Source organism: Callithrix jacchus, chromosome 14, assembly GCF_049354715.1.
Source record: "Callithrix jacchus isolate 240 chromosome 14, calJac240_pri, whole genome shotgun sequence".
NCBI classification, from domain to species: Eukaryota; Metazoa; Chordata; class Mammalia; order Primates; family Cebidae; genus Callithrix; species Callithrix jacchus.
The window spans coordinates 44,461,426-44,479,208 of NC_133515.1; the positions used below are offsets into that span (position 1 = coordinate 44,461,426).

General features: G+C 39.9%; 1 protein-coding gene across 14 annotated transcripts in view; it reads left to right on the plus strand.

Moving 5' to 3' along the window:
• NFU1 (NFU1 iron-sulfur cluster scaffold) overlaps positions 1-17,783 on the plus strand; it is a 44,630-nt gene that overhangs the window by 16,571 nt on the left and 10,276 nt on the right. For all 14 annotated transcript variants that reach the window (XM_054244871.2, XM_078349157.1, XM_078349161.1 and 11 more), the window contains 2 exons: positions 5,057-5,171; positions 16,464-16,524. In XM_054244871.2, coding sequence (XP_054100846.1) covers positions 5,057-5,171; positions 16,464-16,524 — 176 coding nt within the window. The remainder of the gene's footprint in view (positions 1-5,056; positions 5,172-16,463; positions 16,525-17,783) is intronic.

Sequence of the window (17,783 nt, forward strand, 5' to 3'; positions counted from 1 at the left end):
TTTTTCTGAGTCCAGTGCCTCTCTCCAACATTTCCATTCTTTCTGTTCTTTAATTTTTATTTTCGAGACAGAGTCTTACTCACTTGCCTGTGAATGTCACAAAATCAAGCGAAATAGGCTGTTTTTCAACAGTCAAGGCAGTATCTGCTAGAAACGGCTGTTCATTTTTGATGTCTCTAGATTAATGGGACATGAACTATTTAAATTTTAACTGTGTATCCTTTTAAATCTGTTAATTGACATATATCCACTAAACTTAAATCACTTGCCTGATAATGTGTGAAAATCAAAAGTATTAAACTCCCCTTAAGCAATTTGAAAGCATTAGTCTGAGTTCTTTATGTCCTTAAAAGTGGACTTACTGGGTTAGTGACATGTTAAGTCTAGTCCAGTATTCTCTTGTAGTTAATTTACTTAGAGACAAAGTCTCGGTCTATCGCCCAGTTCAGAGTGCAGTGGCACGATCTCAGCTCACTGTAGCCTCAGCCTCATGGGCTCAAGCAGTCTTCCCACCTTAGCCTCCCTAGTAGCTGGGACTATATGTGCATACCACCACGTTCAGCTAATTTTTGTATTTTTTTGTAGAGACGGGGGTTTCACCATGTTGCCCAGGCTGGTCTCAAATTCCTGAGGTCAATCTGCTCACCTTGGCCTCCCAAAGTGCTGGGATTACAGTCTGAACCACCATGCCCAGCCCCCAATTCTTCAGTTTTCTTTCTTCCATGCTTTTTAAGGGGAAAAAGGACAAGCATTTATTTAATATATTCAATGTCAGATAGGGCACTAGTGCTTTACATATATTATCTAATTCTTACAGGTATTCATTTTATAAGTGGGAAATTATATGTTTATTTTTTAAAGTTATTTAGTTCTTTTACATATAACCTATGCTATATAAAAATTTTTATAGATGAAAATGTGATTATATCTTAAAGAGTTTTTTTTTTTCCCTTTTCCTTTTTTTTTCCACCCAGGCTGGAAGTCTGGAGTGCAGTGGTACAATCTTGGATCACTGCAATCTCCACCTCCCGGGTTCAAGCAATTCTCCTGCCTCAGCTTCTTTAGTAGCTGGGATTACAGGTGTCTTCCACCACGCCCAGCTAATATTTTTGTAATTTTTAGTAGAGATGGTCAAGCTGGTTTTGAACTCCTGACCTCATGATCCACCCACCTCGGCCTCCCAGAGTGCTGGGGTTACAGGCATGGCCACTGGCCTCCTCCTATTTTTCTTGATTAGATTTAGTAAGTCATTTTTTTTAGCTCTCTTTCTTTTTTTTTTTTTAATAGAGACAGGGTTTCGCCATGTTGGTCAGGCTGGTCTCGAACTCCTGACCTTGGGTGATCCACACATCTCGGCCTCCCAGAGTGCTGGGATTACAGGCGTGAGCCACTGTTCCTGTCAGCTCTCTTACTTTCATTATTTAGTTACCCTATTTGAAATTGCTCTAGCTCTACTGTTTTTTCTTAAGTAAAATGACATAACTAATAGATAATATTCCAAGTTAGGGTATATGTTGATGTGTGTGTGTGTCTGTGTCTGTGTGTGTGTGTATGTATGTGTGTGTGTCTCTATCTATCCATCCATCCATCCATAGATATAGATGGGATCTTGCTCTGTTTCCCAGGTTGGAAGGCAGTGGTTCTATCATGGGTCACTGCAACCACTAACTCTCAGGCTCAAGCTGATCCTCCTGTCTCAGCTTCCCAAGTAGCTGGGACTACAGGTGCTTGCCACCATGCACAGCTAATTTTTTTTCTTTTTTCCTTTTTTTTTTTTTTTTTTGTAGAGACAGGGTCTTTCTATGTTGTCCAGGCTTGTCTCAAACTCCTGGGATCATGTAATCCTCCTGGCCTGGCCTCCCAAAATTTGGGATTACAGGTGTGAGCCACCATGCCTGGCCCATGTTGGTATCTAACAGATGGAATACTAGATTTGATTTGCTTTCTTTCAGTAAGCTTTCTCATCATAGACTGTCACATTTTACTGAATGTCTTCAGCAATCACCTGTTTCTATTTCTGATTTCCAGTTGGTAATTAGACTTCTTTATGTATCATTTGTGTTGCTTTTTCTTTTTTCATTTTTTTTTTTTTTTGAGATGGAGTTTCGCTCTAGTTACCCAGACTGGAGTGCAGTAGCGCGATCTCGGTTCACCACAACCTCTGCCTCCTGGGTTCAGGCAATTCTCCTGCCTCAGCCTCCTGAGTAGCTGGGATTACAGGCATGCGCCACCATGCCCAGCTAATTTTTTTTTGTATTTTTAGTAGAGACGGGGTTTCACCATGTTGACCAGGATAGTCTCGATCTCTTGACCTTGTGATCCACCCACCTCGGCCTCCCAAAGTGCTGGGATTACAGGCGTGAGCCACTGCGCCTGGCCTTGTGTTGCTTTTTCTAAATGTGTATGTATATTTGCAGCTTATATGCTTCCTTTTTTCTCATTTAGGCAACTTGAGAATATTTTTCTTTTTATTACCAATATTTTCCTATTTAGTAAGCCTGCTATTTACTGAAGATCTGAGGTAGCACTTTTACTTATTTTCCAAATAATTTATTACCTGGGACTAGTTTTGGTTCCCAATCACTAATATATTTCACTAGTTTTCCTTTACTCTTATAACCTTAGCAGTCCCCGCTTATCTCACCTTTTATGTACTGTCTCTAAATTCATTCTTTGTTTTGTATTTTGTTGTTGTTGTTTTTGATACAGTATCTTACTCTGCTGTCCAGCCTGGAGGGCAGTGGAGCCATCTCGGCTCACTGTAACCCCAGCCTACTGGGTTCAAGTGATTCTCCTGCCTCAGCCTTCTGAGCAGCTGGGATTACAGGCATGTGCCACCACACCCAGCTAATTTTTGTATTTTTAGTAGAGACAGGGTTTTACCATGTTGTCCAGGCTTGTCTCGAACACCTGACCTCAAGTGATCCACCCTTCTCGGCCTTCCAAAATACTGGGATTACAAATGTGAGCTACTGCACTCAGCCTCTAAATTGGTTCTTAATCCATGAATTAAAATAGTTTCTTTTATCTATGTTGACTCAATTCTTTTTTTTTTTTTGAGACAGGATCTTTCTTTTTTGCCCATACTGGACTGCAGTGACATGAATGTGACATACTGCAGCCTCAACCTCCTGGGCTCAAGCAGTCCTTCTCTTCAGCCTCCTAGTAGGCAGGACTATTGGGTTTTAACATGTCCAGTGAATTTTTAATTTTTTTGTAGAGATAGGGTCTTGTTATGTTGCCTGGCCTGGCCTGAAACTCCTGGGCTCAAGCAGTCCTCCTGCCTTGGCCTCCCAAAGTGCTGGGATTACAGTTTTGAGCCACTATGCCCAGCCTCAATTTTTAATAGTATTTAAGTATAGTCTCTAGCTAACAGGATCCTAAGAGTCTAAATAGACTGCATCTAATATTTTTTCCTCCTATAGAACCTCCCTTTGAAAAACTGGAACAGGCCAAGTGCTATGGCTCATGCCTGAAATCCCTGCATTTTGGGAGGCTGAGGTAGTAGGATCACTTGAGGCCAGGAGTTGGATATCAACCTATGAAGCATAGTGAGATGCCATCTTTATAAAAAAACAAAACAAAACATAAAACATAAAAATGATTATCCAGGCTTGGTGGTACATGCCTGTAGTCTCAGCTACTCAGGAGGCTGAGGTGGGAGGATCACTTTACCCTCAGAGGTCTAGGCTGCAGTGAGCTATGATTGTGCCACTGCATTCCAGCCTGGGTGACAGAACTAGACCCTGTCTCTAAAAAAAAAAAAATTTTTAACTTAAAAAGTTAAAAATAACTGAAAAACTAGAACAAAACATGTTGCCTTTCTTTTTGTAGATATTAATTCTATTTAGGTATTTAATAATTTCATCTTTTTATTTATGGAAACAACTAGTTGGCCAGGTATATGGGTGAAACAGTTACGGAATCCTTCTTTAGGAGACCAGTCTTCTTGACAGTCCACAGGTCCTCTAGCAGAATAACATTGATTCTACAGTTATATCATTTAATTTCTTTTTTTTTGTTTGTTCATTTCCTTTTTTTTTTTTTTTTGGAGACACTTTTGCTCTTCTCACCTAGGCTGGAATGCAGTGGCACGATCTCGGCTCACTGCAGCCTCCACCTCCCAGGTTCAAGTGATTCTTCCTCAGTCTCCCAAGTAACTGGAATCACAGGCCCGCACCACCACGCCTGGCTAATTTTTGTATTATTAGTAGAGACAGGGTTTCAATGTTGGCCAGGTTCATCTCAAACTCGTGACCTCAGATGATCCACCTGCTTTGGCCTCCCAAAGCGCTGGGATTACAGGCTTGAGCCACCATGCCTGGCTGAATTTCTTTCATACCCTTTAAGTAATATAGGTAAGTAAATTTTTTGAACAGTTGTAGGCTGTCTTGTATACTTGATCAAGCAATTACATCCTATTTTTTTTTTAAAGAATGGCAATCTCTTTATCATCCTCTTGAAAGACAGAAAATCCATGTAATATTTTGTCTTTTAATCATTTAAATCATCCCCTATACATAGTACATACAACACAATGAAAGTTTGATAAGTGAATAATTTAATGAATGAATAGAGGATGTTTAAGATTTTATCTTCTGAAAGTCATTTAAACAGCACCCTTTAAGATGTGGAGCTAATATGTATTCAGAAATGGTTGCCATTGCGTAGGTATAGTATGTATACAGGAAAAGATACTTTTTTCTTTTCTTTATTTTTTCTTCTTTTCCCTTTCCCTTTTCCCTTCTCCTTCACTTTGCCTGCCTGCTTGCCTTCCTTCCTCCTTTCCTTTTTTCCGCTTCTTTTCTCTTTTTTCTTTCTTCCTTTCCAATTATATATTATTTTAAAAAATATAAAAAGAGATGAAGTCTCACTATGTTGCCAAGGCTAGTCTTGAACTCCTGGACTTGAGCAATCCTCTTGCCTCAGCTTTGGGATTACAGGTATGAGCTATCACACCTGGCCAGGAAAAGATTCTTAAGACGTATAAGGTAATGTTCTATATGCGTCTTTGCCCTTGCCTGAAAATATAGCATTTTCCTTTAAATGTTTATAGGAAAATGAAGAATTAGACTGGAATTTACTGAAACCAGATATTTATGCAACAATTATGGACTTCTTTGCATCTGGCTTACCGCTAGTTACTGAGGAAACACCTTCAGGAGAAGCAGGTAACATGTTGTATTGAGTAATTAATATCTGTCTTTTTTTTAGACTTTTCTATTTTCACATTTACCTTTATTTCAGAAGTCATATAAATATAGATGTCTATGGGAATTTATATATCATTTTGAAAACTTGTATATAAATTGGCATTATAATATAAAACCAAAATTTTCAATTATAAAAATTTTCAAACATGCAGAAAATAATATCATGCTTACCAATATGCCCTTCACTCATATTTAACAAATGTTAATTAAGTTATAGAATGGGCTTTTAGGAAAAACAAAACAAATGTTATCTTTTGCCACAGTTGCTTTAGACTCATTTAAAATAAAATATTAAACATACAGTGTTAGATTCTAAAGCATAAAGTAAATAAAAAAAGAAACAGCTAAAACCACTACGTCCTCATCCCTTCTCCCTTTCTATTTTCAGAGATGTGTGTAAACTTGGTTTGTTTTTACACTTTTATTATACATGTAAGTCTCTGCAGGGAATAGATAGTATTAGTTTTTGTTCTTAAGTTTTAAATTTTTTTTTTTTTTTTAAAGACAGACTCTCATTCTGTCATCCAGGCTGGAGTGCAGTGATATGAGGTGAGCACACGGCAACCTCTGCCTCCCAGGTTCAAATGTTTCTTATGCCTCAGCCTCCCAAGTAGCTGAGATTACAGGCGTGCACCACCACACCCAGCTAATTTTTGTATTTTTAGTAGAGGTCAGATTTCATCATGTTTGCCAAGCTGGTCTTGAACTCCTGACCCCAGGTGATCTACCTACCTTGACCTCTCAAAATGCTGGGATTACAGGTGTGAACCACTGTGCCCAACCTTAAATATCTTGTGTTGTACTGCAGCTTGCTTTTTTTTACTAAGTATAATATTTTAAAAATATATCCATTTCAAAAAATATAGTTCTAGTTTACCCATTTTACATGCTGGATAGTATTTCATTAGAGGAATAAGATATAGTTAATTTGTTCCTTTGTGTTCAAATGAAGTTTTGTACTAATTTTTATCATAAATATTGCTGTAGTGGGCATTCTTGTACAAGTTGATTTGTGAATATGTGGAGAGCTTCTTTATTTATTTGTTTATTTATTTATTTTTGAGACAGACTCTGTTATCCAGGCTGGAGTGCAGTGGCACCATCTCAGCTCACTGGAACCTCTGTCTCCCAGGTTCAAGATTCTCCCTCATCCTCCTGAGTTGCTGGGATTACAGGTGTGCACCACACGCCCAGCTAACTTTTGTATTTTTAGTAGAGACGGGTTTTGCCATGTTGGCCAGGCTGGTCTCAAACTCCTGACCTCAAGTGATCCACCCCCCTTGGCCTTCCAAAGTTTTGGGATTACAGGAGTGAGCCATTGTGCCTGGCCAAGAGCTTCGTTAGATGATGTTCCTAGATGTGGAATTGCTATATCATAAGTTGATCTAATTAAATGCATATTAGCAGTATATTGTAAGAATTTGAACTTTCTTTTTTTTTTTGGAAGGGAGGAAGGGAGGAAGGCAGGAAGGGAGGAAAGGAGGAAGGGAGGGAGGAGGGAAGGGAGGGAGGGAAGGAGAGAGAGAGGGAGGGAAAGAAGGGAAGGAAGGAAATCAAGCAATGAGAGAGATATTGCTGACCTGGATCTAGAGGTCTACAAGTTGATTTCTTTTTTTCTTTTTTTGAGAGAAGGAAAGAAAAAAAAGGAGTGAAGGAGAGAGGAAGAAAGAGGAAGAAAAAGAGGGAGAGAGAATGGAAATGTTGCTTTATTCTAAAAAAAATGGGTATTAATAATGGCCAATCAATGTTTCATTTAAACCTATGAGTAGGTGTGATGTGGTATTGACAGGAATGTATATTTTGTGTATTTAAAGTGGAGAGCTCTATAAATATTTATTAAGTTTACTTGTTCCGGATCTGAGTTTAAGTCCTTGATATCCTTATTAATTTTCTGTCTCATTGAGTCTAAGTCTCTATGTATCTGGGTGTTAGGATCGTTAGCTCTTGTTGTTGCATTGATCCTTTTACCATTATATCTTTGTTGCTTTAAAATCTATTTTATCAGATATGAGAATTGCAACTCCTGCTTTTTATTTATTTATTTATTTTTGCTCTCCATTTGGTTGTTAAATCTTTCTCCATCCCTTCGTTTTGAGTCTGTGTGTATCCTTGCATGTGAAATGGGTCTGGATGTAACATGCCGTTGGGTTTTGGCTGTGTCTTTTGATTGGGGATTTAGTCGATTTAAATTTAGGGTTACTGCCATTTGATGTTAACTGGCTATTTTATCCATTCGTTGATGTAAATTCTTCTTTTTGTTGATGCTCTTTACTTTTTGGTATATTTTTAGAAATGCTAATACTGGTTGTTTCTTTCTGTGTGTAATGCTTCTTTCAGAAGCTCTTGTAAAGCAGGCCTGGTGGTAATAAAATCTCTGAGTACTTGCTTGTTCATAAAAGATTTTATTTTTCCTTCAGTTGTGAAGCTTAGTTTGGCTGGATATGAAATTCTGGGCTGAAAGTTCTGTTCTTTAAGGATGTTGAATATCGGCCCCCACTCTCTTCTGGCTTGTAGAGTTTCTGCTGAGAGATCTGCTATAAGTCTGATAGGCTTCCCTTTGTGAGTAACCTGACCTTTCTCTCTGGCTGCCCTTAGTATTTTCTCCTTCATTTCAACCCTGGTGAATCTAACGATTATGTGCCTTGGGGTTGCTTTTCTTGAGGAATATCTTTGTAGTGTTCTCTGTATTACCTGGGGTTGAATATTGACCTGCTTTGCTAGTTTAGGAAAATTTTCCTGAATAATATCCTGAAGGGTATGTTCCAGCTTGGATTCATTCTCTCCGTCACATTCAGGTACACCTATCAAATGTAAATTTGGTCTTTTCACATAGTCCCACATTTCTTGGAGACTTTGCTCATTCCTTTTTATCCTTTTTTCTCTAATCTTGTCTTCTCATTTTATTTCATTAAGTTGGACTTTGACCTCTGATATCCTTTCTTCTGCTTGAACAATTTGAGTGTTTAAACCTGTGCATACTTCTTGGAGTTCCTGCATTGTATTCTTGAGTTCCATTAATTCACTTATATTCCTAAATTGTCTATTCTCATTAGGATTTCATCAAACCTTTTTTTCAAAGTTCTTAGTTTTTTTTTTTTTCTTTTTGAGACAGAGTTTTGCTCTTGTTACCCAGGCTGGAGTGCAATGGTGCGATCTCAGCTTACCACAACCTCTGCCTCCTGGGTTCAGGCAATTCTCCTGCCTCAGCCTCCTGAGTAGCTGGGATTACAGGCACGCGCCACCATGCCCAGCTAATTTTTTGCATTTTTTCTAGACATGGGGTTTCACCATGTTGACCAGGATGGTCTCAATCTCTTGACCTTGTGATCCACCCGCCTTGACCTCCCAAAGTGCTGGGATTACAGGCTTGAGCCACCGTGCCTGGCCCCTCTTAGTTTCTTCACATTGGGCTACAACATGTTCTTTTAACTCACAGAAGTTTCTTATTATCCATCTTCTAAAGCCTGATTCTGTTAATGGGATGCACTCGTTCTCCATCAAGTCTTGTTCCCTTGTTGATGAGGAACTGTGATCCTCTTTAGAGGGAGAAGCGTTCTGATTTTGAGTATTCTCAGCCTTTTTATGCTGGTTTCTTCCCATCATTGTAAATTTATCCACCTGTTGTCTTTGTAATTACCAACTTTCAAATTAGGTCTCTGAGTGCACGTCCAAGTTGTTAATTCCCAGGACCGAAAGATGAGCAACCCACTGTGCAGGCCAAAACAGTGGCGTTAAGACTGATGGTGCTTTTCTGCCCAGGAATCTCCAGTCTGGCTTCCTTCTTGAGTCCGTAATAGGCGACTCTGCCTTCCCGGAGCTCCAAACCTCTGTCAGAAGGGGAACCAGTCCTGTTTACTCTGCACCGAGCGCTGCCGCACTGAGGTGCCGGCAAAACTGCTGCGCCGGCCACAAGAGTCGCGCTGGCGACCCGTGGAGCTCCTCCACTGGGAATCTTCTGCTCCGTGAGTGACCAAAATTTGTCTGAAAGTGTGGCATCCTCTCGTTCTCCGAGCTTTCACTGGGCGCTGCAATCCCGAGATGTTAGCGATCGGCCATCTTGGATCGTTCAAATTTTCAACTTTCTTACATCTTCGTCATCATTTAGTGTCTCTTATTATTTTTTTAACCCAGTATGTTGGGTATAAAATAGTATCTTTTTTTTTGAGATGGAGTTTTGTACTTGTTTCCCAGGCTAGAGTGCAATGGTGCAATTAGCAGTATATTGTAAGAATTTCAACTTTCTTACATGTTTGTCATCATTTAGTGTCTCTTATTATTACTATTATTATTTTTACCAGTATGTTGGGTATAAAATGGTATCTTTCTTTTTTTGAGATGGAGTTTTGCTCTTCTCTTTGCTCCAGGCTGGAGTGTAATGGTGAGATCTCGGCTTATCGCAACCTCTGTCTCCCGGGTTCAAGCCATTCTCCTGCCTCAGCCTCTCAAGTAGCTGGGATTACAGGTGCCCGCCAATACACCCAGCTAAGTTTTGTATTTTCAGTAGAGATGGGGTTTCACTGTGTTGACCAGGCTGGTCTCAAACTCCTGATCTCATGATCCGCCTGCCTCGGCCTCCCAAAGTGTTGGGATTATAAGTGTGAGCCACCACGCCTGGCTGGTATCTTGTTTCAATTGTATTTCCTTGATTAATACTGAGTGTGAAGAGTTTCATATGTTTATTGGCCATTTACTTTTCTTGTCAGTAAATTTTCTATTTATATCTTTTCCACTTAAAAAAAAAATTGTCATCTATCTTTTTTTTTGACAGTGACCTGCTCTGTCACCCAAGCTGGAGTGCAGTGGCATGATCATTGTTCACTACAGCTTAGCTTCCCAAGCTAAAGCAATCCTCCTGCCTCCATCTTCCAAGTAGCTGGGACTATAGGCACCTGCTACCATGACTGGTTAATGTCTTTATTTTTAAAATTTTTTTGTAGAAGCCAGGCATGATGGCTCACGCCTGTCATCCCAGCACTTTGGGAAGTCAAGGCAGGGTGGGAGGTCATGAGGTCAAGAGATTGAGACCATCTTGGCTAACAATGATAAAACCCCGTCTCTACTAAAAATACAAAAATTAGTTGGGCATGGTGGTACATGCCAGCTACTCAGGAGGCTGAGGCAGGAGAATCGCTTGAACCCAGGAGGCGGAGATTGCAGTGAGCCCAGACCAGATTGCACCACTGCACTCCAGCCTGGTAACAGAGCGAGACTCTGTCTGAAAAAAAAAAAAAATTTTTATGTAGAGATGAGATCTTGTTATGTTGCCCAGGCTGGTCTCAAATTCCTGGCCTCAAGTGATCCTCCTGCCTCAGCCTCTCAAAGTATTGAGATTATAAGCATGAACCACCACCATCTGGCCCATATATTTATTTAAGCATGTTTTTAAAAAATATGCTGGGCCTGACATCATGCCCCACACCTGTGATCCCAGCACTTAGGGAGGTCAAGGCGGCAGATTGTGTGAGCTCAGAAATTTGAGACTAGCCTGGGCAATATGGCGAAACCCTGTCTCTACAAACAAATACAAAAATTAGCTGGGCGTGGTAATGTGTGCCTGTAGTCCCACCTACTTGACAATCTGAGGTGGGAGGATTGCTTGAGCCTATGAGGCTGCAGTGAGCCATGTTCACACCACTATACTCCATCTCGGGTGATAGAACTAGACCACATCTCTTAAAAAAATTTTTAAAAATCTCATTCTCTCTGTATACATATAAATATTCTGAATATTAATTCTTCCTTAGTTATATTCTTAGCAAATGATAACTCCTGACCTTAATGTGATCCATCCACTTTGGCCTCCCAAAATGCTCATATTATAGGCCTGAGCCACTGAGCCTAGCCAGGCTTGGATGTTTCTTAAGACCCAACCTCCTTGACAGAGCCTAAACTCTAATTTTTGTCCCCCACCCCAGCACCATAAAACTGCCAAAAGTCTGCTCTGCCTTCCAAGTACTTTTTTTAAAAAACGTTTTAGCCTTTTTTACATGGCTACAAATAAGTAAATGCCTTATGGGAGAAAATCTGAGTGATGGGCTTATTTGTCTTTATTTTTAAATTAATTATTACTATTTTTTTTCTTCTTTTGAGACAGAGTGTCACTCTAGAGTACAGTGACATGATCTTGGCTCATTGCAATGTCCATCTCCTGAGTTCAAGTGATTCCTATGCCTCTGTCTCCCAGATGGGGTTTTACCATCTGGCCAGGCTGGTCTCAAACTCCTGATCTCAAAAAAACTTTCTGGTCATCTGATCGCTTTATTCTTCATTGTAAATTTAATGATCATCTTGTAAAGTCTCTGAAAAACCCATTCAAGAGTTTGGTTGAAATTGCATTAAATTTATAGATTAAATTTGGGAGAATTAACATTTCTTCAACATTGATATTTTTTCATCCCCAAATTTTCCCATTTACTTGAGACTTCTCTTATGTTATTTTCTTGGTATGAGCTCATGTTAGTTCTAGGTACCATATAGGTTTTGTGGTCATAAATGGTTCTTATTTTGTTAGTAAGCACTTATTACTGTATTTCAAGCACAATTCTAAGCACTTTACAAGTATAAACTCACTTAATTCTTAAAATAACCTTATAAGATAGCAACTGTTACTACATTTCATACATGAGAAAGCTCAGGCACTGAAAGGTTGAGTAGTTTGTTGAAGATCACACAGGTAGCAAGTGGCAGAGATAGATACAAACTTTGGGTAGTCTGGCTCCAGCGTTCATGCTCTTAACCACTGCACTGTGCTGCCTCTATCTGTTTTTTGGGTTTTTTTTTTTTTTAACAGAGTCTTGCTTTGTTGTCCAGGCTAGAGTGTGATGGCGCAATCTCAGCTCACTGCAACCTCTGCCTCCTGGGTTCAAGCAATGCTCCTGCCTCAGCCTCTTGAGCAGCTGATTTTTGTATTTTTAGTAGAGATGTGGTTTTTGCCATGTTGGCCAGGCTGCTCTCGAACTTCTGACCTTAGGTGATCTGCCCACCTTGGCCTGCCAAAGTGCTGGGATTACAGACGTGAGCCACATCACTTGGCCCTGTATCTGTTTTAAAATAATGTTTTCTAATTTGGGGCATTGGGTATAGGAATACTGTTGATTTTTGTATATTGATGTTATATCTGTCAGGGTTAATGCTTATTAGTTCTAATAGTTGATCAATGTTAATAAGCATTGACCACAAAAACTGAATGTTTATATGTGCATACATATACATATATACTGCTGTAGTTTGGATGTTTGTCCCCTCCAAATCTCATGTTGAAATTTGATCCCAGTGTTGGAGGTGGAGCCTAATGGGAGGTGAGTGAGTCATGAATGCCCTCTGAAAGAGCTGGGAGTGCGAGGGGATGTGAGTAAGTTCTTACTCTATTAGTTCCCTTGGGAGCTGAGTGCTAAGAAGAGCCCCAGTAACCTATCTCTTTCCTTTCTCACCATGTGATCTCTGCATGGGCCAGCTCCCCTTCTCCTTCTTCCATGAGGTGAAGCAGCTTGAGGCCCTCACCAGATGCCAAGTCAACTTTTCTAGTCATCGGAATCAACCAACTTTTTTTTTCTTTATAAATTACCCAGACTCAGTCATTCCTCTGTAGCAATGCTAAATAGACTATGACATACAGAAACATTTGTATAATTGTCTTTAGATGATACAGGTATACTTTTAGATATAGAGTAAGAGTCTTAGACATGTGCACAAGGCAACAGGTATAAACATGTTCACTGGAAATTTTTTTTTTTTAAGATGGAGTCTTGCCCCCGTCGCACAGGCTGGAATGCAGTGGCATGATCTTGGCTCACTGCAACCTCTACCTCCCAGGTTCAAGAGATTCTCCTTCCTCAGCCTCCCGAGGATTACAGACATGTGCCCCCACGCTGGCTAAATTTTGTATTTTTAGTAGAGATGGTGTTTTGCTCTGTTGGCCAGGCTCGTCTGAAACTCCTGACCTCAGGTGATCCACCCGCCTCAGCCTCCCAAAATGCTGGGATTACAGGCATGAGCCACCGTGCCTGGCCCACTGAAATATTTTTTACTATACTGGCAGTTAAAAGGAATGAGCTAGATTGGGAGATACCAACATGGAAACAAAAAAGAAAATATTAAGTGAAAAAGGAAAATTCAAATGTATGTATCATTTATGGAAATTTTTAGTACTACATGCTTGATTGATCTATATGTAATCCTTATGACTTTTTTAGAGTAATTTGACTATATCTACTAACATTAAAAATGCACAAGCTGGCCAGGCGTGGTGGCTTATGCCAGTAATTTGGGAGGCTGAGGCTGGTGGATCCCAGTAATTTGGGAGGCTGAGGCTGGTGGATCACCTGAGGTCAGGAGTTTGAGACCAGCCAGACCAACAGGCAAAACCACATCTCTACTGAAAATACAAAAACTTAGCCATGTGTGATGGCAGATGCCTATAATCCTAACTATTTAGGAGGCTGAGGTAGAAGAATTACTTGAATTCAAGAGGCAGAGGTTGTAGTGAGACAAGGTTACGCCATTGCAATCTAGCCTGGGCAAAAAGAGCAAACCTCTGTCTCAAAAAAAAAAAAAAAGCACAAGCCTGTTTACTCAGATATCCCACCAGTAGGAATTTATCTCATAAATATAATTGCTGCAAAAGTACATTGATGTGTGTGTGTGTATAATTTTTTTTTGAGACTGAGCTTTACTCTGTCACCCAGGCTGGAGTGCAGTAGTGCGATTCTTCTGCCTAAGCCTCCTGAGTAGCTGGGATTATAGGCACCTGCCAACACACCCAGCTAAATTTTGTATTTTTAGTAGAGATGGGGTTCCACCACCTGGTAAGGCTGGTCTCAAACTCCTGATCTCAAGTGATCCACCCACCCCAGCCTCCTAAAGTGCTGGGATTACAGATGTGAGCTACCGAGCCCGGCCTTTTGATGTGTATTTATATAAGCAAGTATGTTGCAGGATTGTTAGAAATAGCAGCAAACTGTGTAAACATTCAAGCAGCTCCAACTGAAATAATGAAGAAACTGGCCAAAGACAAATCTATATAAAAGTTACTGTGCACCTATTTTAAATATTGTGGCATATTTGTATATGCCAATGGGGAATGACCTTCAAGATATATTACATAGAAAAGAGCAAGATATAGAAGAGTGTGTATAGTGTAATCTCATTTGTGTTAATTTATACATGTAAATGTAAACACATGCTGGGAAGATAGAAACTAAACTCATGACAGTGATTGTCTGTGGAAGGGATGGTGGGCAAGTAGAATATAGGTTTACTGAATTTTAGCTTTTGAGCTTTTTTCCCCCAACGAATTTATTTATTTTTATTTGTTTTATTTTATTTTATTTTTTGAGGTGGAGTCTTACTCTTTTGCCCAGGCTGGAGTGCAGTGGTGCCATCTCAGCTCACTGCAGCCTCTGTCTCCTGGGTTCAAGCAATTTTCCTGCCACAGCCTCCCAAGTAGCTTAGATTACAGGCATGTGCCACCATGTCCAGCCAATTTTTATATTTTTAGTAGAGACAGGGTTTCTCTACTAAAAATATAAATATACAGGTTTAGTAGAGACCATGTTGGCAAGGCTGGTCTCAAACTCTTGACCTCAGGTGAGCCACCTGCCTTGGCCTCCCAAAGTGCTGGGATTATAGGCGTGAGCCATCATGCCCTGCCCTTCTGTGTGTTTTATTTGTCTTGTCTTTTTTTTTTTTTTTTTTGAGGCAGAGTCTTGCTCTGTCACCCAGGCTGGAGTACAGTGGCATGATCTTGGCTCACTGCAACCTCTGCATCTGGTTTCAAGTGATTCTTATGTCTCAGCTTCCCGAGTAGCTGGGATTACAGGCACCCACCACCATGCCTGGCTAATTTTTGTATTTTTAGTAAAGACAGGGTTTCGGCATATTGGCCAGGCTGGTCTGGAACTCCTGACCTCAAGTGATGTGCCCACCTCAGCCTCCCAAAGTGCTGGGATTACAGGCATGAGCCATGTTTTATTTCTTTTCTTAAAAAACTCAAAGTTAATATAATTTAATTTTAATAGTCATTATTTGTGGGGTTGCCAGAATCTAGTGTATGTTATAATGTAATATGAAATCTCTACATTTGTGGTTTTCTCAAAGGCTACCTTTTTGCTCAGAAGATTTGTAGAACATTTCAGAGTCCAGTCACGGCTCATGCTTGTAATCTCAGCACTTTGGGAGGCGAAGGCAGCAGGATCACTTGAGCCCAGGAGTTGAAGATCATCTTGGGCAATTGTATTAGTCCTGTCTCATGCTGCTAGTAAAGACATACCCGAGACTGGATAATTTATAAAGGAAAGAGGTTTAATTGACTCACAGTTCAGCATAGCTGGGGAGGCCTTAGGAAAGTTACGATCATGGCGGAAGAGGAAGCATGTCCATATTCTCATGGTGGCAGCAAGGAGAACTGCCAAGCGATAGGGAGAAAAGTCCCTTATAAAACCATCAGGTCTTGTGAGGACTCACTCACTATCACGAGAACAGCATGAGGGTAACCACCCCCATAATTCAATTACCTCCCACAACAGGGATTATGGGAACTATAGTTCGAGACAAGATTTGACTGGGGACACAGCCAAACCATATCAGCAACATAGCAAGACCCCCATCTCTACAAAAAATAAAAAAAATTGCCTGAGTGTGCTGTCTCACACCTGTGTCCCAAACTACTTGGGAGGCTGAGGCAGGAGGACTGCTTGAGCCCAGGAGGTTGAGGCTGCAGTGATCTGTGATCATGCCACTGTACTCTGGACTGGGCAACAGAGTGAAACTCTATCTCGAAAAGAAAAAAAAAAAGAACATTTCAGAAATTTCCAGAAGGCTTACATCTATATTTAGTATGGTTATCATTTTGAAAACCAGTAAAGAAACTGAAGATGTAACTTACAAAGTAGGTGTGGCTTTTTGTCTCAAAGTTTCCATCAAAATTCAGTCTCTTTTCTCTAATACTTTCAATCCTTGAGAACAGAGAAAGTCTGCAAATTTACTGGCTTAAAAATTCAAACCCTAATATCAAGACGTTTTAGTGTATTCGTCTTTATCATCAAATGTTGAGTTGATTGGTATGCCTTAATTTTTCCAGAGAATCAAATGAATAATTGTCTCTTCAGTTTCCCAAAAGATATCTCCATACCAGGTTACATATTCTATAGTTTTATTTAATGAATAATGTAATTAAAATCATTGTTTTAATACTTGTATTTGCATGGCTATAAAATTTCTACTCTTGATGTTTTTATATGTAATTATTTCTAGGATCTGAAGAAGATGATGAAGTTGTGGCAATGATTAAGGAATTGTTAGATACTAGAATACGGTACGTGTTCCTCTCTCTACCCGAAATCAAGTGCTTTGGAGGCGTTTTTCATTATAGCAATATAGTTTTAGTTGGCCATGAGATTAGAGTAGATTTTTTTAAATAAGTGCAAGTTAATATAAACCACAACAGGTAACCATGACAATTGAATTTAAACCCTGTATCTTCTCTACATTTACTCAAAATTTTAAACCATCCAATATATTTAAACATATTAAATGAAGAAATGTATTCTTTACAGTCTCAATTTAGGTTTGATATTGTTATAATACCAAATTTCTTAAAAAGAAAAAAAAAGACTTAATGTTTGAGAAGGTTGTAAAGAGAGAATGAGTACCTATTTTCAGGATGTTGCCCATAAAGAATAAATTTAAATGAGTGGAGAACAGCAGGCTTCTACTTTTGCTTGTAGCAGAACAACAGTCACGCTGATAACTCCCAGAAAAGCTGGATAAAATACAATAAAAAGAATTTGTTTGAAGGCATTAAATAGCTGCCAGAGCAACTAAGATTTGAGGTGCCAAGATCCTGGAGAGAAGGGAAGCTCACTGAGTTTTCCCTTCAGGCATATGCTGTTCCTTTCTGTATAGCTAGGGTAGGAGAAACTGGGCAGAGGGCAGCTACCAAGAATCAGAGAAACCATTGGGCCTTCAGAAAATTTGTGTAGATGGGAAGACAAAAATTAAAATTCTGGGTTACCAGTGAAATCTTGATTTGAAGGATCTTGATCCTAAAGAGCAGGAAAGTTAAGAAAAGTAAGCCTATAGTTTTTTTTTGCGATGGAGTCTCGCTCTGTCGCCCAGGCTGGAGTGCAATGGCACAATTTTGGCTCACTGTAACCTCGCCTCCTGTGTTCAAGCAATTATCCTTCCTCAGCCTCCTGAGTAGCTGGGATTACAGGTGCATGCCATCACACCCAGCTAATTTTTGTACTTTTAGTGGAGACAGGGTTTCACCATGTTGGGCAGGCTGGTCTCTAACTCCTGACCTCGTGATCTGCCCACCCCAGCCTCCTAAAGTGTTAGGATTACAGGCGTGAGCCACTGTGCCCAGCCAAGTAAACCTATAGTTAATAACAATATATTGTATTCTTGAAAATTACAGCTGGGCATGGTGGCTTATGCCTGTAATCCCAGCACTTTGGGAGGCTGAGGATGGTGGATCACCTAAGGTCAGGAGTTCAAGACCAGCCTGCCCAACATGGTAAAACACCATCTCTTCCAAAGATACAAAAATTAGCCAGGCGTAATGATTGGCAC